Consider the following 23,316-nt stretch of genomic DNA (forward strand, 5'->3'; position numbering starts at 1 on the left):
TTTTATACTTCACAAATCCCAACCAGGAATTTAACTATCTGCTGGTAATGTATACCTGCAAAAACTTTGCAAGAAAGAGGAAAATATCTGCGTCTAACTTATTCAATTGAGTTTGAATTCTAATTTAAGAAATTGGACCATTTTTTATTATTTAATTGTGATAAATACAAGGTAATGTTTTAAATGACCCGATATCATGTGTATCAATAACACCGTTAACATGTTTCAATGAAGCCTGTTGAGTATGTCAACAAAAATGGGGAAATTAATCATATTAATGGACAATGCATCATTTTGTATCTTGTCCAATGACGTCATAACACCCAGTGACCGTATACCTTACCATTTAGATGGAAACACGATTCGGTAGGTGTGACACACTGAACACACACACTATCACTAACAACTCATCATCAGTACTTGCATATATATATATATGCAATATATATTATCATCACACTCTATATATATATATATATATATATAGATAAGGAGTGCTTGTGATTGTACGGAGAGCGAAATATGAAGTAAATGGCCTTATTTCTTCTCCGTGATAATAATAAACACGACTTTGGGGACTTGGTGCGAAGTCCTTTGGAGTTGAGCTTAAGGGAACAGTATATCACAACTTCTTTCTCCATTCAATGACAAATTAATATCACGTAATCATCATTTCTTTCATCTCCTTCCTTTGTTACGAAAGAAAATTTATCTCCTGCAACAACCTTGACACTCATCGCTGCCGCTATCGCTGATGATGATGCAGTGTTACGGGCACGTTACGACAAAGATCCGTTTGCGCTAGCACAATCGCAGCATTGCCTTTAAACATGGACAGTAACTTCCAAACGACAGTGTGTCGTGTAAAATACAGTCATCGTTGTAGACATAAATCTTTCACATGCACTGTAAATCAAAACACAATTTGGGCGCTAATCTATAATTTGTTATGCAATTTTTGTTGTATAGAAAACAGGTTTTCATTTTGAAACGAGGTAGATCCTTTATGCCGTCTGATTCTATTTCTGATGGTAATGGATACTTTTTGCTCCATAAATTAGGATACATATAATATATTTATGAATTCCACCTTCCAGAAATATCACACTGTAGCCTACTATTCTGTTTCCGTTTCAGATTCTGTTGAATTAATTCCCGTAGCAAAGAAGCTTTCAGCAGCATTAATGCAAAGCTGGTATAACCCAGAAATGTGTAGGAAACATTTTAACCCTAATAAGACTGGGGGCTGATTCACCCCAAAACATTTTTCGCGATAAATCCGTGAGGCAAATTTTTTTGACCGCGTCGCTCGCTGACTTCTTACTTTCAAGTCTCGCGCAACTTTTAAGACCAAAGTTGCGACCCCGGATACATGGTTCGAAAATTACGCAACATTTCATAAGTGCATGCAGACCCAAAATTTATCCAAAGTGTGATATTGTGTACAAACCCAATGCAAATATTATTTTTGGCCAAAATTCATAAATGTATCATCATTTGTCCTTTACTGATTAAACTCAATCATTTAATTTTATGGTCAGAATATAGTCCCAGACTATAAAATAATCATGATATTGAAATTCTTTTTTAATAAGAATCCTATAAAGAGTCTGTGAGAAAAAAGTATCATTTTAGGGGTCTTATTTAGTTAACTAGAGCAAACTTTTGATTTCACTGATTAATCTGCATAGATTATTAAAAATGAGGCTTTTCGAAGAACTCGTTCCTAAAATTTTGTAGGTTTGCCATGGAGAGGACCAGTGCCGATCACATGATCGACTGCCGACTAAATCAGCCCCCTCCTCCGTATTCTTAGGTTTTGAAATAGCCCAGTCATTATAGAGTTGTACGTCTACGTCTATCAGTCATAATTGGTGACATAACTGTCGTGCCTTTATGGTTAAAGTGGAGTTATGAGTTCGTAGTATGACATGAATCGTATAAAGGTCTTTATAATATTCACAGGTAATTGTACATCGAATAAACTATTTTTTTTATAAAAAGATACTATTTTCAGATTAACTAAAACAGTGCTTTGTGTAAAGGATCAAAGGAGACCGAAAATGTACGTTCATAGTCAGTGGTGATATCAGTGTTTTTTTTTAAGTAAGGGAAGAACATGACGTATGATGGAGGAAGTTTCTAGCTAGCCGCGAGCAAGAGAAAACCGATCAAAAACTATCTTTTTAGAAAATGTAATATTGTGACAGATATGATATCAATAAAAAAAATCATATTCTCACCCATTTCCTTTAATTTCCCTTTTTTTCGAATTGTAATATTCGTTCCACTTCTCAGCTTGTGTACTACAAAAAAATAAGATTTTTCACAATCCACTTCTCCTTTTTTTTCTTCTTTTTTTTTGCAATTTCTGCTTTCTCAAATTGCCACACTTCTTCCCCCTCTCTTTCTTTCTTTTGTTTTCCCCTTTTTTGTGGTAAACAAACGTATCCACATAAAATCATGTCTGGGATGGAAAGTATCTTTCTGCATAAAATAGATTAGCCTTTTAATCAAGATCAGGTAACATTAACAGAAAAAAAATCGTATATAAGAGACCATAGTAAGCTTATTATCTTGTCAATAAATGTATGGATTTTGCTGAACAATAATCTGATTATATCTCTTTCGAAATTTAAATTATTGACGAACACGTAATTCGAATTCTAATGATTCTATTTCTTATGTGTCTTTTGTGCGTTCTCTTGTGGTATTCATGAAGAGTGATTTACTTGAGGTGATATATTAAATAATCAATATTGCAATAAACATTCTACAAGGCAGCATAGTATTTTTCCTATATCAAACTATAATTTCATATTTATTGCATTTCTAAATGTTATTCTAAAGCATAATCATAACCAGCAATATATTATACATGAATGAATATGTCTAACTTGATCATACCTTTAAAAACTCATTAACAGTTTATGCTACAGCAGTAAAATTCAACGATTTTCTAAATACCATCTCCCTTATCTATTTGAAAACTGAATGTGTTTACAACCAGAGTGATATTATCTTCGTTTATTTCGTCTTTCCGCAGACATGTCAAGCCTTGAATCTATCTTAGAGATGGTCAGTGGTCAAGTAGTTGGGTCAGCTCTCATGTTGCCGTCTTTAAGCTATCACTAAAGTACCCTACTTGAAATCAAGTCACGTCTATTGGCAAAAAACATGAAAGGTATCTTTCGAGCTATACATCATCATAGGTGATCACTACACATTCATGCCGGCAAGAAAGCCCATGAGAACCCTCCACATCGGACGAGTCACAAAGAGCTACAGCAATTATTGGCAAAACCTCGCACTGTTTTAATCAATCGTTTTCTTATCGTCACCGGACAACGTGTTTTTCCCTGCGACGAATGACATGAATGAGCGATTGGCCAGACGATATCGATATAATTTAGAGCAGTGAAAAAGCGCGCGCACTTTAAGAGGGGTGTTCACCATAATTCTCATTTTGAGATGTCGAGTCGTCAATTCCACAAACTGCAGCTTATTCCTAATAGAAACACCGTTGCGTGCGGTTGTTGTTGGAAACAGAGACGGATGCATGCATCAAGGCACCTCGCCTAGGCTATTATTTTTTCTTACTTCACTAAGAAAAGGTCAAAACGAGACATAAAGAGAAAAAGGCAAACAAAAAACAGATTCCGAAACGGAAAAATTATACAGACTCTATTTGATCAGATAAACCTTGAAATTTTCATGGTTGATTGTCTTGAGCAATTCATAAAAGCATTCGTTTAAAGCTAGTTGATCGTTGAATATGCATTTGCAAGATTAGTTTTGACATGGTTTTCTTTAAGTGAAGTCGGTGATAGCGGATGGATATCTCAAAATAGTGAATTTGACAACTGGTTATACCAAAGCCATATGACCAAATACCTCTACGATTCGATACTGGTTTCCGTTGGACGTTGTAAGCATTATCTCAGTTAGACTTGGAATTGTATCTCACCACGGCGGATCACGCGCTCATTCGAATCATCTTATTATACACCGTCTCTGCTAACAAGTTTTATAGAATCCCCGGGAGTAATTTGACTATATTCTCTCGGATTTAACATTTTCCTTTCTCGGGATCTTGAATTGAAAACGTATTACGCTTCATTCAGCTTGACAAAGTAATACATAGGAAGAAGGGGAATAGATATAGCGCATGACATAATCTGGTTGTTTCAAGACATTTCCGAATCGCTAAGGATATCAAAGCGTGTTTTCTCTCCCTTACTCTACATCAGGAATATTGCCTGGGGAAGAAAAAGGTTTACGCTGGATTGCCCCCTTGCACAAGATATCTTAAAAATGCACCTGAGTTTTGTTTCCCCATCTTAACTCTTTGTGTTTCTCCATGAACATATAGCTTGATATTTCGCGGGAACGAATTGTAGAGATAAAGGAGCGGAAAGGTTTCTATTTCATATTTGAACGCTTTAGCATCCCATCACCTCCGAGTAGTCATGGTGATAATGAACTAATAGAATATCATAAAAACTACCTTAAAACTGTTAACCAAGATCATGGCTTCTATCGCGCAGTACATTTCCACGACGCCGAGACTCTCTAACGACTTTGGCACAACCATGAACGCCACGGACGACGATTACCACGAAGAATGGTCATCGTACGATTACGACCCCACTCTGAATCTCGTGATCGACGTGCCCGTCCTCACGATGTACGCCATCATCTTCCTAGTCGGGATGACAGGCAACCTCCTTGTCATCTTCGCTGTCGTCAAGAGCCGTCGTCTTCACAACGTCACCTGTCTGTTCCTGGCTAACCTAGCACTTGCTGACCTTCTCACGGTCGTGTTCCTCATCCCTCTTCAGATCCTAGCCCATATCAGTGATAGTTGGAACCTAGGAGATGCTCTGTGTCGGTTAACTGCCTATGTTGGTGTCATCTCTCCTGTATGCTCTGTCTTTACAATGATGATCATTGGTCTAGAAAGGTAAGTCCCACTTTTGCACTTTGTGAAGTTACAAGTACTATCGAGTTTAAATCATGTTTTCCTCCCTTTATTATTTAAACTGCTTCTTTGAGCCTGAATCTCTTTTTGTATATTGTGTCCTCATTTCTATCTTACTTATTCGTTGTCTGTATTAAATTATATGACTTATTTTCATATCACAGTTTTTTTTTATTATTTCTTCCGAGGAAATGAAATAAAGGCGATTCGCTGGTTATTTACATTCCTCAGATCTTCATATCTTACTAAAATATACTTTTTTTTCCAAGATTTGAGAATGTCATTGGTAATTTTTGCTATTAAAAAACACCAGGTCCGACCTCTTGCACACTTTTATCAAAACACTTGATGAACGTGAATGGTTTAGTTCTTCAACATCTTGAGTAGAAAGCAGCGAATACAAATAATAAAATCTAATAAACATAATCATTTGAGCGTTGATAACAACTTTTTACCCCTTTCATAAACCCAATAAAACATATCCTCCAATTAGCCGCCTATAGTAGAGCGGATTAGCCGAACAATTGTGCAAATTATGACTAAAGCATGAAACTTTCACAAGTATTAGTATATGCCATAAGATTTATTTTAAAGATGGGAGGTAAATTTATAAATGCCATTTTCGGCCGTTGCCATGGCAACGGATTAATTTCTCCAAAATAACATGCATTCCCATGTAAATGGTAAATAAACATGATATAGATGACCAAAATGATAATTTTCAGGCTCCCAATTGAATACATATGAAATTTAGAAATATTCAAGATCATCAAGAAAGTTCCAATTGGTCCGTTGCCATGGCAACGGCTTGTTTTTCCCCAGAAAAGTAAAAATTTTGATTAAAAAAACGTTGTAGAATATGATTTATCTTTAATTTCCCCTAACTTTACAGTGCTTATCGAAGATATTTTGGTTGCTAAATGTGTAAATTACATCTCAAGCCATTGCCATGGCAACCAAATAACATCTAATTTACAAAAATAACATGTTTGACAAGACAATGGACAGGTGGAAAATACAAGTGGAATTAACTTAATCTGTATGCTTAAGATTTGACCCCCTCATTTGAACAAAAAATACAGAAAGTGTTCTGCAGGAGTTCTTTATAAAGATAAAAATTAATGTTGCCTTGGTAAAGCTTGAATTAAATTTAAAAATAAACAATTTTGCAAAGGACCCGTTGCCATGGCAACATCTTATTTCCCTCTAGAAAAGTAAAAATATTGATAAAAATGTAAAATACATGTACAGTAAGATCATCATTCCATTTTCCCTAATTTCAAGGTACTAATCGAGATGTGTTTGTGACTAAATTTTATAAATATAACATCTTAAGCCATTGCCATGGCAACCAAATAACATCTAATTTTTTTTAAAAGTGGATGATAAGGTTAAAAACAGGTGAAAGATACAATGAATATTAACTTAATGTGCATTCGTAAGGTCTGACCTACTCAATTAATTTAGGGGAAAATAATACAGTCAGTGTTCTGCATGAACTAAATTAGAATGATAAACATTGATGTTGCCTTGGTAATACTTGAATTCAACAATAAATATCAATATTCAAAATGGCCTGTTGCCATAGCAACAGATCATTTAGTATCAGTTTTGATTAAAAAAGGGACTGTAGAATCTGATTTTTCTTGCATTTCCCCTAATCTTTGTGTGCTAAACATCGATATGTTTGATGCAAAATGTATAAATAACATCTGAAGCTATTGCCATGGCAACCAGATAATATCTAATACTTGAATTTAATGATAAATATTAGTGTTTCAAATGTCCCGTTGCCATGGCAACAGCTCATTCCCCCCAGAAAAGTATCATGTTTGATAAACAAAAAAATTGTAAAATCTGATTTTTATTTCATTTGCCCCAATTTTAGGGAGCTAAGCATATATATGCTTGATGTTAATAAATAAATAACATCTTCAGCCATTGCCATGGCAACCAATTAAGATATAATTTTTAAAACAAACTAACACAGTTGTAATGATAATGGACAGGTGGAATGTAAAGTAAAGATTTACTTAATCTACATAAGGTTTGACTTTGCAACATTGATATTTATCATTAACTTCAAGCATTACCAAGGAAACCTCAAATTTCATTTTTTGTTCAAATGAGGGGGTCAAAACTTAAGCATACAGATTAAGTCAATTCCAATTGTATTTTCCACCTATCCATTGTCTTGACAACCATGTTATTTTTGTAAATTAGATGTTATTTGGTTGCCATGGCAATGGCTTGAGATGTAATTTACACATTTAGCCACCAAAATATCTTTGTTAAGCACTGTAAAATTAGGGGAAATTAAAGATATATCATATTCTACAACTTTTTTTAATCAAAATTTTTATTTTTCTGGGGAAAAACAAGCCGTTGCCATGGCAACGGACCAATTGCAACATTGATATTTATCATTAACTTCAAGCATTACCAAGGAAACCTCAAATTTCATCATTCTAATGAACTAATGCGAAACATTGTAATCTTTGTTCAAAATTAAATGACTGGGTCAAACCTTGAGTTAATTGTTATAAATTGCATTTTCCACCTGCCCATTATCATGTCAACCATGTTATATTTTTTTTTCAAATTAGATGTTACTTGGTTGCCATGACAATGGATTTATATGTAGTTTGCATGTTAACAGCAAACTTATCTATTCTTACCCTAAAGTTAAGGGAAATGAAAGAAAAATCAGATTATACAGTCCTTTTTAAAAATCAAAACTGCTACTGTTCTTGGGTAAATGATCCGTTGCTATGGCAACAGGCCATTTGGAACATTGATATTTATCGTTGAAGTCAAGTATTACCAAGGCAACATCAATGTTTATTATTTTAATTAGTTCATGCAGAACACTGACTGTATTATTTTCCCCCAAATTAGTTGAGTAGGTCAGGCCTTACGAATGCACATTAAGTTAATATTCATTGTATCTTTCACCTGTTTTTAACCTTATCATCCACTTTAAAAAAAATTAGATGTTATTTGGTTGCCATGGCAATGGCTTAAGATGTTATATTTATAAAATTTAGTCACAAACACATCTCGATTAGTACCTTGAAATTAGGGAAAATGGTATGATGATCATACCGTACATGTATTCTACATTTTTATCAATATTTTTACCTTTCTAGAGGGAAATAAGCTGTTGCCATGGCAACGGGCCCTTTGTAAAATTGTTCCTTTTTAAATTCAATTCAAGCATTTCCAAAGCAACATAATATTTTATCTTTATAAAGAACTCCTGCAGAACAATTTTGTATTTTTTGTTCAAATGAGGGGGTCAAAACTTAAGCATACAGATTAAGTCAATTCCAATTGTATTTTCCACCTATCCATTGTCTTGACAACCATGTTATTTTTGTAAATTAGATGTTATTTGGTTGCCATGGCAATGGCTTGAGATGTAATTTACACATTTAGCCACCAAAATATCTTTGTTAAGCACTGTAAAATTAGGGGAAATTAAAGATATATCATATTCTACAACTTTTTTTAATCAAAATTTTTATTTTTCTGGGGAAAAACAAGCCGTTGCCATGGCAACGGACCAATTGGAACTATCTTAAAGATCTTGAATATTTCTAAATTTCATATGTTTTCAATCGGGAGCCTGAAAATGATCATTTTGGTCATCTATATCATGTTTATTTACCATTTATATGGGAATGTATGTTGTTTTGGAGAAATTAATCCGTTGCCATGGCAACGGCCGAAAATGGCATTTATAAATTTACCTCCCATCTTTAAAATAAATCTTATGGCATATACTAATACTTGTGAAAGTTTTATGCTTTAGTCAAAATTTGCACAATTGTTGTGATTTTTGGAGCTAATCCGCTCTACTACTAAGAGTAATGCGGATAATTCAATGAAAATTGCGTTCATAAACTCAAAATCTTGTCCCGATGCCGCTATTATGCGGATAATAGCAGCATCAGAATAATGCGGATAACTCTTGTCCTCCTCTGATTTTACGACCAAATTATGCTGCTATTAGCCGCATAATTGTGTTTTATTGGGTTTATGAAAGGGGTATTAGAGCCCATGCTTACTCGAAAAGCATTTTATAATTTTTTTTTTATTAAGTCCAAATGGTTTGACTATAGGGTACCCTACAACAGAATCATTTTGTGTCGGGCCTCTACGGTTTCGTTATTGCATTTAATTTCAAAAGGTTTTTCTTTTCTCCTAATGCATGTTTCCTTTTGGTAATAAGCGTAGATAGTCAAATATTGAATCAGGGTGGTTTTGCTCAAAGAAATCTTTGGATTTCTCATCTCCATCGCAGACAAGTTGAGCCATCATCTCTTCGATCTTTCAGGATTGTTAACATTACTCCATTCGACAGACCTCCACACGTCGCAATATCATTAAAACAGATATCCATCAATTTTAAACTGAGAAACAAGTAAAACCAAGATTTCAGTAACAGTGATAGATTAAGTTGATTGCAATTTTTTGCTTAACAAAATATCTTTCGTACAACACTACATCCGAATGTGAATGTTTATATGCGAAATTTCGCTGATTGGGCTTTAATTCTCATTACCGGTTTACTCTAGATTACATTATCCTACTAAAACGCGTTGTAATGTGGTTATGTTATCACTTTTATCAGATTATTTCTTCATAATGAGGATAATTCGAATTAACATTGAACGGTCTTTCAGAACTATACAATCAAATTTGATTGTAATCATTGGAAACATAAAGTGATGTTTATCGTGTGTTACACTCTAAAAAAGGTTTACACAATATTGGGTTAATTGGGAACATGCATGCTGGTTGGGTAAAAAGATACCCAATATTTGGTAAATTTTACGCAATGTTGTGTTGAAATAGCCCAATATGGGGTGAAAAAATACCCAGCAAACACGCATGTTCCCTTTTTACTCGATATTGGGTAGAATTTTACTCAGTGTTTTTAGAGTGTAGTGATGGGTGTGGTTTTTGTTGATGTAACTCGCGCGTTAGAAATACAGTGAGTGTATATTTTTCTATTTAATGCAGCATAACTATCAATGTAGAACAATTGCGAACACTATTAACCACTTTTAAGTATATTGGCACTTTTCTCAAATTTCTCATCAATTTTAATAATGATATCAATGTGACTGATATCTCCCATATTCCTTTATTTAAAGGGAAAATCGAAACATAAATATTTGAATGAAGGTTTAGCGAAGGACTATTAAAGGATAAACGGGTTATGTTTTTGTGTATTATGACGTAATATACGAAGTCCCCGTACAAAATGAGATATGAATTCCGTGAAATAACTTCGCTGAAGAAATTAGAATTATTTTACCTATGCATTTAGTATTACAACATACATGCTATTTATTTTGCTCCAATGATAAAAGTATTTTAAGTTATCGCTAACCATTGAAATTTGGATTTTTTTATTATTCATTTAATGACAAACGGGATAGCTACTCGCATATCATTATACAAAATAAAACTTATGAAATTATCCAAACTGTAATAGTCTTGGATGAATTTTCGTAAAATTTTCATTTATTATCCTTTCATTAAAACCAAATTTGGATCATGGTGTACTTCAACTTTTACATTAATAAACAGCACATGATAGGGGTCTTAAAAAGGATATTTGTTTTTTGTTTTTTCTTTTTATGAGTATCGCATGAGTACTCTTTATATTCGATTTGTTTTGTTAATTGGCTCTCGCAAAAAAAAGAACCTGCAGGCCTACTTCGAATCGAAAAGGGACGATTCTCAGCATACAATAACATAGACAGCGACCATAGGAAGGGGTGATAAATGCAAAGAGAGTAAAAAAAATCATTAAGATACTATCAATGTCATAAATGTTATAAAATGTGAGAATAAAAATAAAGACAAGTTGACTGAGTGTAGGAAGGGATGTCAGATGAAGAATGATTAGGAAATATAATACTCTATTCCATTTGGATCAAGCCACGTAACTTGGCGCTTCCTATTTTATCGTTTATAGAGCCATATTCTGCAAACAATATACAATCTGCTACCAGCCTCGTTGCGCAGCAAACTTAATGCCAATTTTTATGGTGTTACATTAAGATCAAATTTGAATTATGTTGAAAGGAATTGGCTTAACTCTTATTGAGATATTAAGGTATAATATGTCCCTATGTCAGCCGGTTAGTGCTCCACTTCAATTTCCCTAGGCGGTAGGTCTATGCTATCTTCACATCGCCTCGGTATCCTGAAGGCCTAATTCAATCTGAGGTTCAAATCCATAAGCAAATTATTTCCATTCTGTCCTTAAAATCTGTAAATATATCATCTTGTTTTTGGATCAGAAATGGTAGATTTTGTCACGCATCAAATGAAATGGATTCAAAACATGAAGCTGATGGAAATGTATTAATGCTCAATGGGTGTTAATGAAATCGGATTATCTTTCTGTTTCCTCCCACTGAATGTCAAGACTTGAAGTTTGTATCAAATGAGACAAGGGCAAGGTCTGTCATTGAGAGAGGGGGAGCAAGAGAGTGAGAAACGTAGAGAAAAGGTGAGAGGGAAAGAGGAGATTATCAATACTTCTCTATCCATATGTCCTATATAGTCAAACGTCCTGTAATAAACGTCCTTTATAGTCATACGTACTATATACGTCGCTTATCTAGTTGGAAACGAGTTCAGTTTCCATGTGTATTTTTTTGGTTCTCGCATGTTAAGCTTTATTTATCCATTATAATTTTCATTTTACCCCTAGTTTCAATAGTTCACAGTCAAGGCCTTAGGTTTGAGAACGGAAATGGCATAATTACTTTATAATATATTTCAGAACAATCAAATTTACTTTTAATTTGATTAGTTCATGGTTTTGGTTCCTCCGTCTCGGTTACATGAAGGTCCATCCTCTGTCATTAGATCATGAGATAGTAAAATGGGAATAGAAATTAAGTAAATTGGTAAAGGACAAATGATGTGGAAATTTGTGTGTGTTATTAATGGTTTGAGGTAGGAAGGAAAAAATGTGTAGGCGTATCTGCGTGGGTTAGAGGCAGAAACAGAGCGGATAGAGAACATAAGAATTAGTCGGATGATATTGCAGATAGGACGAAAGTCCGCTGATATTCCAACCCGTAACGATAAATATGCAAATCTAATAAGTAAGAGAGGGGTAGAAGGACACAATGATCAGGGCTAATTTCTTCCTACCAATATTTAAAAAGCTGTCGATCATCGTTGGATAATGATTGGAGAGCCGAAAATGAATGTGAAGTTTAATTGCCGGTTCTGAAAACTGGAAAGTTAAGTGAAATAGTCATGAACTCTCAGGTCACATCTTTTATGTCTTTGGGAACGGTATATTTCTTACATGTTTTCCTCTTTGGTCATCTTTTGTGGTCAACTTAGGAGAAAAATATCCACCTCTTTTGCAAAGTCCTTTTCTTCCAATTCCAAAATGGCGATATGAAGAAGCCATAGATGCGAAATAGAGGAAGACATGAAAACTTGATGAAAGAAAAGGGGTGAAGAAAAAGAGGTAGAGGGGTATGTTTTTTTAAGTAATGCCATTCGGGGATCTTAGGACATTCATGCTGATAGTGACAGTAAACTACAAAGATGGTTCCGGAGGTTTGCAATCGTTTCAATAATGATCAACAGGTCTGTTAAAACCTTCAGACTAATTAACACCCTTGAATGGTAATGCTTCGTGCTTACGAGGTTAATATTTATGATTATGAATCACCAGGATCTGCGGTAACAGGAAGGTAATGTTCGATATGAAAATAGGTCATGCACTATCCATGATGTTAATGATAATGAGGAGGAGGAGGATGATGGTGATAGTGGTGGTTGTGATACAAGTAATGTTAACGGTGGTGATAATGATGATATGATGGTAGTGCTAGTAGAAGCGATGATAAAGGTGGCAAGGTTTGTATGACGCCATGAAAAATAGATGTATTAAAACACGAGTGTGATAAAAAAATGTATCTCCTCTATTTTTATACATTAATGATTGTATCTTCCATTTTCAAGAGTACACTTCACTAGTTGCTGACGTCGCCTATTTGGCACCTCGTGCGGTATGCTAGAGGGTGGAACCGAGCATAACCTTTAACTACATCGCAAATTATAATCGGATTTTAATTATGCATAGCCTTAAAATGACTTACATGGTGGATAGTAAAATAGGGGGAGGGTTGATGTATAATTTCCTGACAGGGTACTACGCAGGTGCGCTGGAATACTTTTATTCTTTTATTACTTAGTTTTTTTTAGATGGGGGGCAAAATCATAATGGGAGCCTAATTGTGTGACAGTATAAGATCCTCGGCGAGAAACCGAAGCGACCGAACGGGTGAGGGCGCGGGAGGAGGATCCCTTAACCAATGTAGGTACTTTTGTTGTAGTATTGACAATTGGAATATCATAGCTGTTTAGGATTGACAATATAGCCATTTAAAATAACAATAGATATGATTTATCTGGAGCCTTGTCCCTTAGTCTGCATCAATATCAAACAGATGAAAATATCGATAAAGGAGGTGTATGATGTATCTTACGTGTTTTAGCCCGATCGAAAAATTGGTCTTTGAAAGTTAACTTATAATATCTTGTATTTTACGTTTACCTTTTGCAACATTTCGATGTCTTAAGCTATACATGATTTCAAGAAATTTGCATTGGAAAGTATGACAATTAAAAATATGAATGCAAGAAAAGTACCCTACTTTTCCTCTTTTTATATGTTTCCCATCTTCCTTTTCAAGTAAGCTGTTGAACATCACAGAGAACGCTAGCAAGCAATAATGCTCTTCAATTTCACCAATATTCCTTCGATAAAACTAACTGAATTTTCATCAAAAATCAATTGACAATATCTCTTTTTATCTCTTCTTCTTGATATGTCCTGATGCACTTTGCAGTCTACACCTCATTTCCAAAAGGTATCACGTGCACTGTTGTTGCACTAGTGAAATTTTCGAATAGGCAATAATGCTTTTGATATACATCGCTCGCGATATATCATTCAGAAAGTATTTAGTCCTTCATAATTTCGGAGCACCATGTCCAATTTGTTCTCCTTTTCTTTGATCCCCTTTCTGTGATTTTTTTTTATCATTGGTAATGAACACTTCCAACTATTACATAAATATGGAGAAGAAAGGCCAAAAAGTAATTGAATCAGCTTCATGAGTTAAGCCCTACATACTGATAAATGAAAGTGATATGATATTCAAAGTTTTTCACATGTCAAAAAATTATGATACGATTCTTCGAGCAGTGACAATTAAATAATATATAAATATTATGATATCAGGAGTTCTTAAAGTGCTACCCTCAGGGTTTTTCGATCTGACCCACGGTACTGCTGTTTTTTTTTAATCTCTCTCTCTCTCTCTCTCTTAATCACTTTTTGTGACAATATGACATATGTCTCAATGTGATTAGATTGTGTGTCCATGCAACCGTAATAATTAATAGTACTGAAAGTCAAATTCATTATCACAAGTCCCTTCTTCTTGCAATCACTCCTTTTTTGGCCAATGTCTATAAAGCAACTTGGTGCTTACAGATAAGAGTCTACCACTGTCGTAGATGTGGGATGTGGTTTGGGGGCCATGGACACCAGAAATAATTTTCACGACAAAGAAAAAAAAACGAAATTAAATTAAATCGAAAAGGTTAAAATCCGATATTTTACGTCAAAATCCATCACTGCAAGTAAGTTTGTATTTCAAAGGGCACAAAATTAATTATCGGCGCATCCGAAGTTTCAAGTAATGGTCTCTTCTAACGCATGCAATACTAAACATTGAAAGTTAGTAACCCTATTCATATTGAAATGAAAGCTACCTTTTGGCAGAAGCATTCTTCTCATTTCGATGGTTGTATATGGTGGGTCTCACCGTCAGTGACTCCTATACACAAGACCCGCCAAACGAAATGGATCAAAATAATGATTGAGTGATCGTCTGGGGAAATCGACTCACCGGGGAATTTGCATGGTTTTCATAGATTGCCAGGTCTATATCACGTCAGAAGATTGCGAGGTCTATATCACGTCAGGAAGACACTCTGAGTCTATATCACGTCAGGAAGACACTCTGAAAATCAATTTTTTCCTCTCCACATCACCCCCTATCACTTTTCCGTATACTCTTTTTCTTGTCCTTTGTCTCTCTTTCACATACACTGTTTAACAAACCAAGACGCACACACGCACCCCCACACAATACACGTTTAGAATTCAATTGTCATATACACTTTAAGTTCGAATTGTCTGCTTATGTTACACACACTCGCATCGGTTTTCATCCTCTTACTTCATATATCTTTCTTCTCTTTTCCCCTTTCTCTCTATAATTCTCTCTCTCCTCTCACCCTTTTCTGAGTCTTTTTTCTCTCTCTCTCCCTCTCTCTATCTTCCTTTCTCGTTAAATCTCTCTCTCAACAACCAAGCGTTAGGCATCTGCCGACGGATTATTACATCAATCCTCATTAAATTGTAAACTTAAAGCAAAAAATCCATCGTACAATGGCATTCATACCCTAGAATCATTCAAACCTATGACTCTTTTAAAACCCTAGTACTGTAACCACTTGGATAAGACATTCACACACTTACTCAACCCTTCACGCACCCACACAGGCACACCCTCATTTCAAAAGTTAATCGCATAGGCATTGTATACATGTCACCCTTTATACTCAAAATGCGTTCTGGTCGATATTATTTACTCCTTTTTTAAGGGTGGTGGTCTTCATAAATTTATATAGTCGATGGTAATCAACATTGACCTGATTATTCATAGAATATCTCTATGTGTGATGCATGTTTCCGGTTTCTATGAATTTTGACATCATTTTTCAAACCAATAGAGATATACATACAATACTAGAAACTCAGCTGATACTCGTGCAATATATGGCCATTATTCTTTCTCAAACAACATATTTTTATGTAAAGGTCCCATTATTTGGAATAAGATCCCTCAAAATACCAAACAGTGCAAAACCCTTCAAAGCTTTAAAAGACATTTAAAAATACATTTCATGCAGAAAGTCTAATACTAATAGTAATACTGATATATATACAATTGTATACTTTTGTTATGTTTGTTGTTCTGTATTTCCTTACTGCATTTGTTTTTAATTGTGTTGTTTTGTGTTAATTTCAGGATCACAAACTTATAAGTTCCTTGTAACTCTTCAGTGATCCTTCCATTATTCTTAAATATACTCACTTTTGTTATAATGTATTTTAATGAAATATTTATACTTCTTGATTTGTATGTTTTTTATGAAGATTGTGGTAAATAAAGTTTCAATTTCAATTTCAATTTTATAATATAATAATAATAATAATATAGGTATATTTACCCAGGGTAGCCACTTCAGTTTCGAAAACTGTTCTACCAGCGGGCCCTGCTATTATTATTACCCCGACTTTAGCTGAGCTGCCTATGAGCTCAAACATTCAAGTAATTTCTTCCTACCGGGTACCCATTCACCTCACCTGAGTTGAGTGCAGCACAATGTGGATGAGTTTCTTGCTGAAGGAAATTACGCCATGGTTGGGGTTTGAACCCACGACCCTCTGTTTCAAAGACAGAAGACTAATCCACTGGGCCACAACATTCCACGAATTTTAAAACTTTCAATGCAAATCTTGTCAAATTGATACAACCAATCATCTCCCGCCAGGATCTTATCTTATTATAGAAAGACGTCTTATTTGATGATCTTCAAATCATTTTATTATAAGTTAGAGATCTGACGTTCAACTTCCCCGATGTTCGTCATCATGATGTTTTGATATGTATCAGTATACAGAGAGAATGAAAATATGAAAATCCTTCTTCAAATTGGTTATCTGATTTGGATGATTCTACAGATTTATTTGCTTCGTCCCTTTTTGTATACATTTGACTTTATGCATATTATTATTGTAAATCTTAATCTTGTAAATCTTAATCTTGTAAATCTTGCCCCAAACATATCTATATCTATCGTCCTATCCTGATAAGGATTTCTTTGTAATGGAAAAGACAACGAATTAATAATTTAGAGATTTCTTGATCTTTATTGGATAATTGATATTGAACTAAAGCGAACTCATACTTTTCTTTGATTATTTAATTATTTACGCGAAGGAATACTTAATATGTATTGATATCTTTGCAGTAAACGGTCATGTTCTGACTAGATCTGAGCTTTTTCTTCGTGTCACCTATGTCGCATTAATGTCATCATGGTTTTTTTTTTTTTCATTCTTTTTTTTTGTCTGTCTTTCTGCTTCTTGTACATCTTCCTCTTCTCCTTTTTTCTTTTTTATCTATTTGTTTTCTCCTCTTCGTCTAGTTCTTTTATTACTTACCATGTTCCTCTTCTTTAATACCGTTCTTGTTTTTCTTATCCACTTCTTCTTCCTTATTTCCTTGTTCTTAGTCACCTCACCTTCCTCTCTTTGGATGTTTCGACCTCCCGAAACATCTTATGAAATCTGAATATTTTACAGACAACTTTTTTTCGTTTCTTTCAATATCTTTAATGGATTTAATACATCCAATCTCTGCCTAGGTTGTGATAGATAACACCAGGGAAAAAAACTAAAACCGTATTTTACAGAACACATTTTCTTAATTATCTGCGTCCATTAAAGATGTTGAGTACAACCATGAGAAATGTTTCGGAATACTCGGGGAAAGGGCACTCAAGTATCCTTCATGTCATACATTGAGCTATCTTATGGCATGGAGAGCGTTCATTCATTGTGACATGTAATGGGTTTATGAAAGACCACTACCGCCGCGCTATATTGTCCTTCAGTTTTATTCAAATACATACACATCACTACAAGTCATCAAAATGCTATCAGGCTCTTTCCGCCGATCGTGATTCGTTTTTCATTAAATATACAGGCGTTCATTTGAAAAGGGAGAAAAAGCGAATACTGATATTAAATTAGCACATCAACGTGGGTGCAAGGTAGTCTTTATGACACATCAATAGATGCTTTGGCACCCCCTTCTAACTTGACTCTCTCTCTTTACTGGTCCCATTACCGCCACTATAGTCCATTCTTCTTTTCATACAAGTCCATTAGCTGGTCGGCAAGACATAATATATTACTTCTTCAATATTTTTTCTCTTAGACATTCTTATCTCATTTCATGGTCGAAAAATATCTATAAGAAACTTTTTATTCAGCTTCCAAAATATTTGTTCGTGTCATGCGAGAAACTTACAATTTATAGAAAAGGTGTAATATGAAATTTTAGACGCCATATTGAAGGGAATTGCAACATTTTCAGATCGACATTAACGTCCTTTATCAATGAAAATGTAGAACAAGCGACTTTTGTCAAAAGACACGACACGGAGGACAAATTTAAAGGATTGTTATTAAGCCAATCTGAAAAAGATATCTAAAGTAGGCCCTTGCGCGTGTCCATGAACTTAAAAATGGCGTATCCTTCCAAGAAATCAGGACGTTATTTAACTTTAATCCTAGTAATTATAAAGACAACCAGAGGGTTGAAATAAAATCCTTAAAATGCCTGATTTTCGTTGAATACATGACTTTTATCATGTTAGTGGGCACAAGAAATTGCTTTCATGGAATGGATTAGATCTTCACCCGTTTTGAAAGATGTTCTATCTCATGTGAGGGTGTCCTTTTCTTTATTTATCTCAAGTTGATACAGTTCAACCGTTCAGGTTGGCTCAGTGGACTGATTTCTTAAGTGAAACCATAACAGAGTTCATGAAGAACTTTACTCATAGCTTTGATGCCCCACCCCCACCCCATCAAATTGCAAAAAAATGTTTGAGAGGCAACATTAAGAATACTTGTTGAGATTTGTAGATAAATCGGCAACATTTAAGAGATTAGAAATGAAGAATGAGAGGTGCATGCGTTTTCTTAGAGTTATTTTCAGATATTTCATTAAAAAGGGTTATGGAAATATTTTTATTTTAAGTTAACGTGTTTCTTAGAAAGAGTATGAAATTTTCAGAATATAAAAAAAAGTTTTATTTTGAATTATTCGACTAGAAATTTGTTTTAAATGTGAACCTTGAATAAATGACTCCCGCTTTTTCAGGAGCTTGAAGCGAAATAATCACGTTAGCGTGATAATCATTATCACATCGCCATGACGTGATAATCAAGACCGTGTCACTCAAGATTGAGATTCATTTAAAAACTTAGTCTTTGTGAATTCAAGAACACGAAAGCTGTTATAATAGGGATGCGGATACTTTTAAAAGCCTTTCAATGTAAATTTCCAAACTGTCACGATTTCGATTTGACAGCTAGATTAGGATTAGTTTACAATAGCTTTCATAGATTTACTTCAGGTGTTCAGTTAAGAGTACTGTGAAAGTTACAGGTATTACTTCAGTCTATTGTAGTCCAATCGCTTCTTTGCTGTGGTTATTGCACTAAGGCCACACTTTTAAGTGGGTGACTTTTTAAGATATTGTTCAGAAAAGCAACAAAAATAATAGATAACATTCAAAATTATATTGATTCATTTGGCAAAAGATTTGATTAAGATCATATTTGCACTGTTATAAAATTTATCCTTAAAATAAAAAAGTTCCTGCAGCAGAGTCTCGAGAACACCTTTAATCTTTCCAGATTGCGTAATCTTACATTATATCATGTAAAATTACAGGAAATTGGCATTTGGTGTATGGAACCTTGCAATTTCCTTAAATAAAACACAATTTTTCCTTTTTCAAACAGACCTGTTCTGTTAAATTGTAGAAAAATTCCTGCTTTCTGAATTCACAGAATGATTTTGTTATTGCTTTCTGCAAAATCTTGTTTTTTCTGTAAAGTCGTTTTTTTTTTTACAGTGTGCCAGATATCGATACAACCTATGATTTCATAGGAGGTGACGTGGCCGAGTGGTCTAAGGCGCCTGGGTATACATAGAGAGTCCGGGGATCGAACCCAGCCACGGCACCTATGCTTTTCTTTATCCTGCATTAAAAAAACCGGAAGTTCTCTATGTATCATCGGTAATTAGGTGTGCTCTTGGTTTAAAAACAAATAATAAAACAATACAGTATGTAAGAACACCTCTGGCGATAATCATTGGTAGTATACCATACCAAACAGTATACATTTGGACTGTGATATTGCTGAATATGATGCGTCAAGTGATGTTGTTATTTTTAATTCTGTTTAGATAAGATAGATAAGATTTTATTAAACTCTATCGACCCCCGATCGGGAGTATGAGAGTCTCAACAAGAACATATTTACAATAATAAATATGCGTATAATAAAAATGAACATATTTACAATGATGAATAAAATAGTTTGCGTTCTAGAAATATATGTTGCAAAAGTTTAATACAACAACCTCAATAAAACCCACTATAAACTAATATTTTGCTGTGTTTAACACACTTATATTGTATAACGCACTGGTTGTTTTACCACCCTGCCACTTCTAGTAGTTACATTCACTCTGGTAACTGTATTATTATCAAAAAGCCTTTCATCAATAAATGATCTAGAGAAGTACAACATTACTATTCTAATGAATTTAAACAGGAAATCAATTGTTAATATTACCAATTTGTCAAAACTATTTTTTCATAAAAAAATGTCTTAATATAATTAATTACTTTTACAAGAAAATAATAACAACAAACATGTCTTTTATAGCGCATATCACATTTTTATCATAACGTCTCTCTGCAATAAGTCATTTTTAATAACCCCTTTTTTAAATACCCTAATATTTTTTTTCTACAATTTAACAGAACAGGTCTGTTTGAAAAAGCATATTATAATTGAAGGTTAATAACTTAAATGTATTGTGAATTTACTCAGACACTTTGTTGGCGGCGCCATATGGAATATTCTATCTACGTTAGATAGTAACTCATTAATTCTAAATAATCAATGATGAAAATAACAACCCTCTTTGACACATCGCCAAGAAATATCTAAGCGCTGATTATCTAGTTTCTAATTTAATGGCGCACTGTCCTGGCTTTAGAAAGCATGCCGATATTGAATATAAAAAAGAAGCACGTTATCTATTTTAAAGACGAATGCCAGTTCTTAAGATCATCTTTTTTTTAAAGCTAAGATAATAAACCTTCAGATCCGGAAGCAACAGTTCTCTGTTAATCATATATATTTTGTCTCTCCGAGAATACCCTTTCTTTATGACGGTGAACCTTTTACATAGAAAACTTTTAAAATTGAACCTACGCTATTGAATTTCAATTGCATAACTTTTGTCGCAGAAGAAAAACGTATTTTATCTATCAAAATTCGGGACGGCTCAAGGTTGTCTGCTATATCTAATCTTAATGCACTTTTTGCTGGATAACTAGATTATGAAGAAAGCAGACATATAAAAGGCAGGGTAAGTGAAAGGGAACTGGGAGTGAATCAGCCGCGATATGTTTTTCTTACTACATGTTTACAATATTATCTGTTTCAAAGACATTTGCCCCGATCTTTGCAACAAGTTTGTTTGTTGCTCGAATGTATCATCTTTGTATATCGCCTCTGATGAAAATGACGATTCTGCTAATGTATTAAACCATGTTTTGAAAAAAAGTTATTCACATATTTGTTTTAATTGATTGAAACGAGTTCAGGCAGTAAACGACTATTTTTTAGCACTTAAAAAAAAAAAAAAAATCGAATTTCATTGACACCATGCATTTTTTTACACTGTAAGAAATGAAGTGCTAATTTAGCACTTCCAGTGCTTGTATAGTGACTGGACTACCAGTGCTGATTTTCTAGTTCAAATTTGAACTAGAAAATCAGCACTCGAAGTGCAGTCACTATACAAGCACTTTAAGTGCTAAATTAACACTTCATTTTTTACAGTGTATATTACTCGAAAGAAGCATAACAACCAATGATTAACCGAAGTTGATGTTTTACATGTTTAACACAGAACTTCACGTAATAAGCCTATCACACGATGATTTAGAGTGAAGCAACAGATTGCAAAATATAGGTCACGAGTCAGACATTGTTGGTGGACGGGTTATAGATCCATTACTGGGTATAACCATGGAGCTATTAGCTCTATGGTATAACATTATCAAAGATCAATCCCCTTTGCCAGTTTAACAGTTTAAGGCGATCCTATACTGTAACTTTGTGTCTTTGGTGTTTATTTTGTTTACTTTAAAGACCTTCATTTGGAATTTCCCATTATGTATTGAAAACCCCACTTGTTCTTTTTGTGTCATATTTTCTTTTCCTGTTTGTTATACCCCATTGCCGCTCAATCCAAAGCCCCTTTGACTATTTTGTTTGTTCTTGTTTTTGTTGTTTTCTCCTTTTCTTCCCCTTCCTCCCCCTTTCCTTCCCTCTCTCCCTCTCTCTCAATCTCTTTGTTTATTTATTTTACTCTGTCTCACTTTATCTTCTACCTCTGTTCAATCTCTGACTTTTTTCTTACATTAATATTTAATCTTGAATACTCTCGCAGATATCATGTTTCATTATTTCAAACTTTCTTCGGTCATTGAACTTGTTTATGTGACTATACTTCCCTTTCCAAAACACCATTCACATGTCATTTTAATGTGGCTGCAATTTTCGTAGCAAAAACATACTAAAAGTAGTTACACCTCCCTGAGAATCTGCTCGTCTTCAAAAAGTGCAAGCGCAGTACGAAATTAAATTTACTGCTCATTAACAGAGCTAAACTAAACTCAGATCTGATATCATTGCTTTCACGTTCAGCCTGACAAGAGAAAATGATGAAGAGAGAATAAAGTAGATGATTTAAGTCAGGATAGCGGTTATGCGTTTCACGCGTTTTGTAAATCAAGATGAAGTGAAATGCGAATGGAACCCGACAGGATTAATTGACTTTGTCGTTTTCATTTAGACAATTAAGTTGTGTGGGAGCTTGATTGGAAAATAAATGCACGGGCGGTGTGTACCTTTCATCAAAATGAAATAACGGGGAAATCGACTGAACTTGGAGCAAATAAAATATCTGAGTGATACATCATTTCTCAATTTACAGGTGGCAATGAAAACGATAAAATTATTAATGCATATGTGTTCTGCTCAAATGCAATATAATATTGATAAAACACGTTCGGCAATCATGTCCAGTGGTTGATATTCCCCAATCTCGGCGTGTGCATGATTGTTAAAGAGACAAATCTCATTTGCACGAGCATTGTTCTATGAGATCCCTTTATTCTTATTATATTTCATATATTGATCAAAATATATTTTCTTGGTTGGGACGAATCTCCAAATTTGGTCAGCATTGATTAAAACACCCTATAGAGGTACTATTATTCGTATCTATATAAATCGACAATCTTTATTAGTGTGA

At 34.2% G+C, this 23,316-nt stretch overlaps 1 protein-coding gene across 1 annotated transcript; it reads left to right on the forward strand.

Moving 5' to 3' along the window:
* Positions 1 to 4,529: 4,529 nt before the first annotated feature.
* LOC129272176 (neuropeptide FF receptor 2-like) lies at positions 4,530 to 19,907 on the forward strand. The gene is made up of 2 exons (XM_064107098.1): positions 4,530 to 4,963; positions 19,829 to 19,907. The coding sequence occupies exons 1-2, from the start codon at positions 4,530 to 4,532 to the stop codon at positions 19,905 to 19,907; spliced, it is 513 nt and encodes a 170-aa protein (XP_063963168.1).
* The last annotated feature ends 3,409 nt before the right edge of the window (positions 19,908 to 23,316 follow it).

This window comes from Lytechinus pictus, chromosome 11, assembly GCF_037042905.1.
Source record: "Lytechinus pictus isolate F3 Inbred chromosome 11, Lp3.0, whole genome shotgun sequence".
NCBI classification, from domain to species: domain Eukaryota; kingdom Metazoa; phylum Echinodermata; class Echinoidea; order Temnopleuroida; family Toxopneustidae; genus Lytechinus; species Lytechinus pictus.

Coding starts and splice junctions, on each gene's coding strand:
- LOC129272176 (XM_064107098.1), top strand. CDS start 4,530: ATGGCTTCTATCGCGCAGTACATTTCCACGACGCCGAGACTCTCTAAC. Junction 4,964..19,828: donor ATGATCATTGGTCTAGAAAG/GTAAGTCCCACT, acceptor TTTTTTTTACAG/TGTGCCAGATATCGATACAA.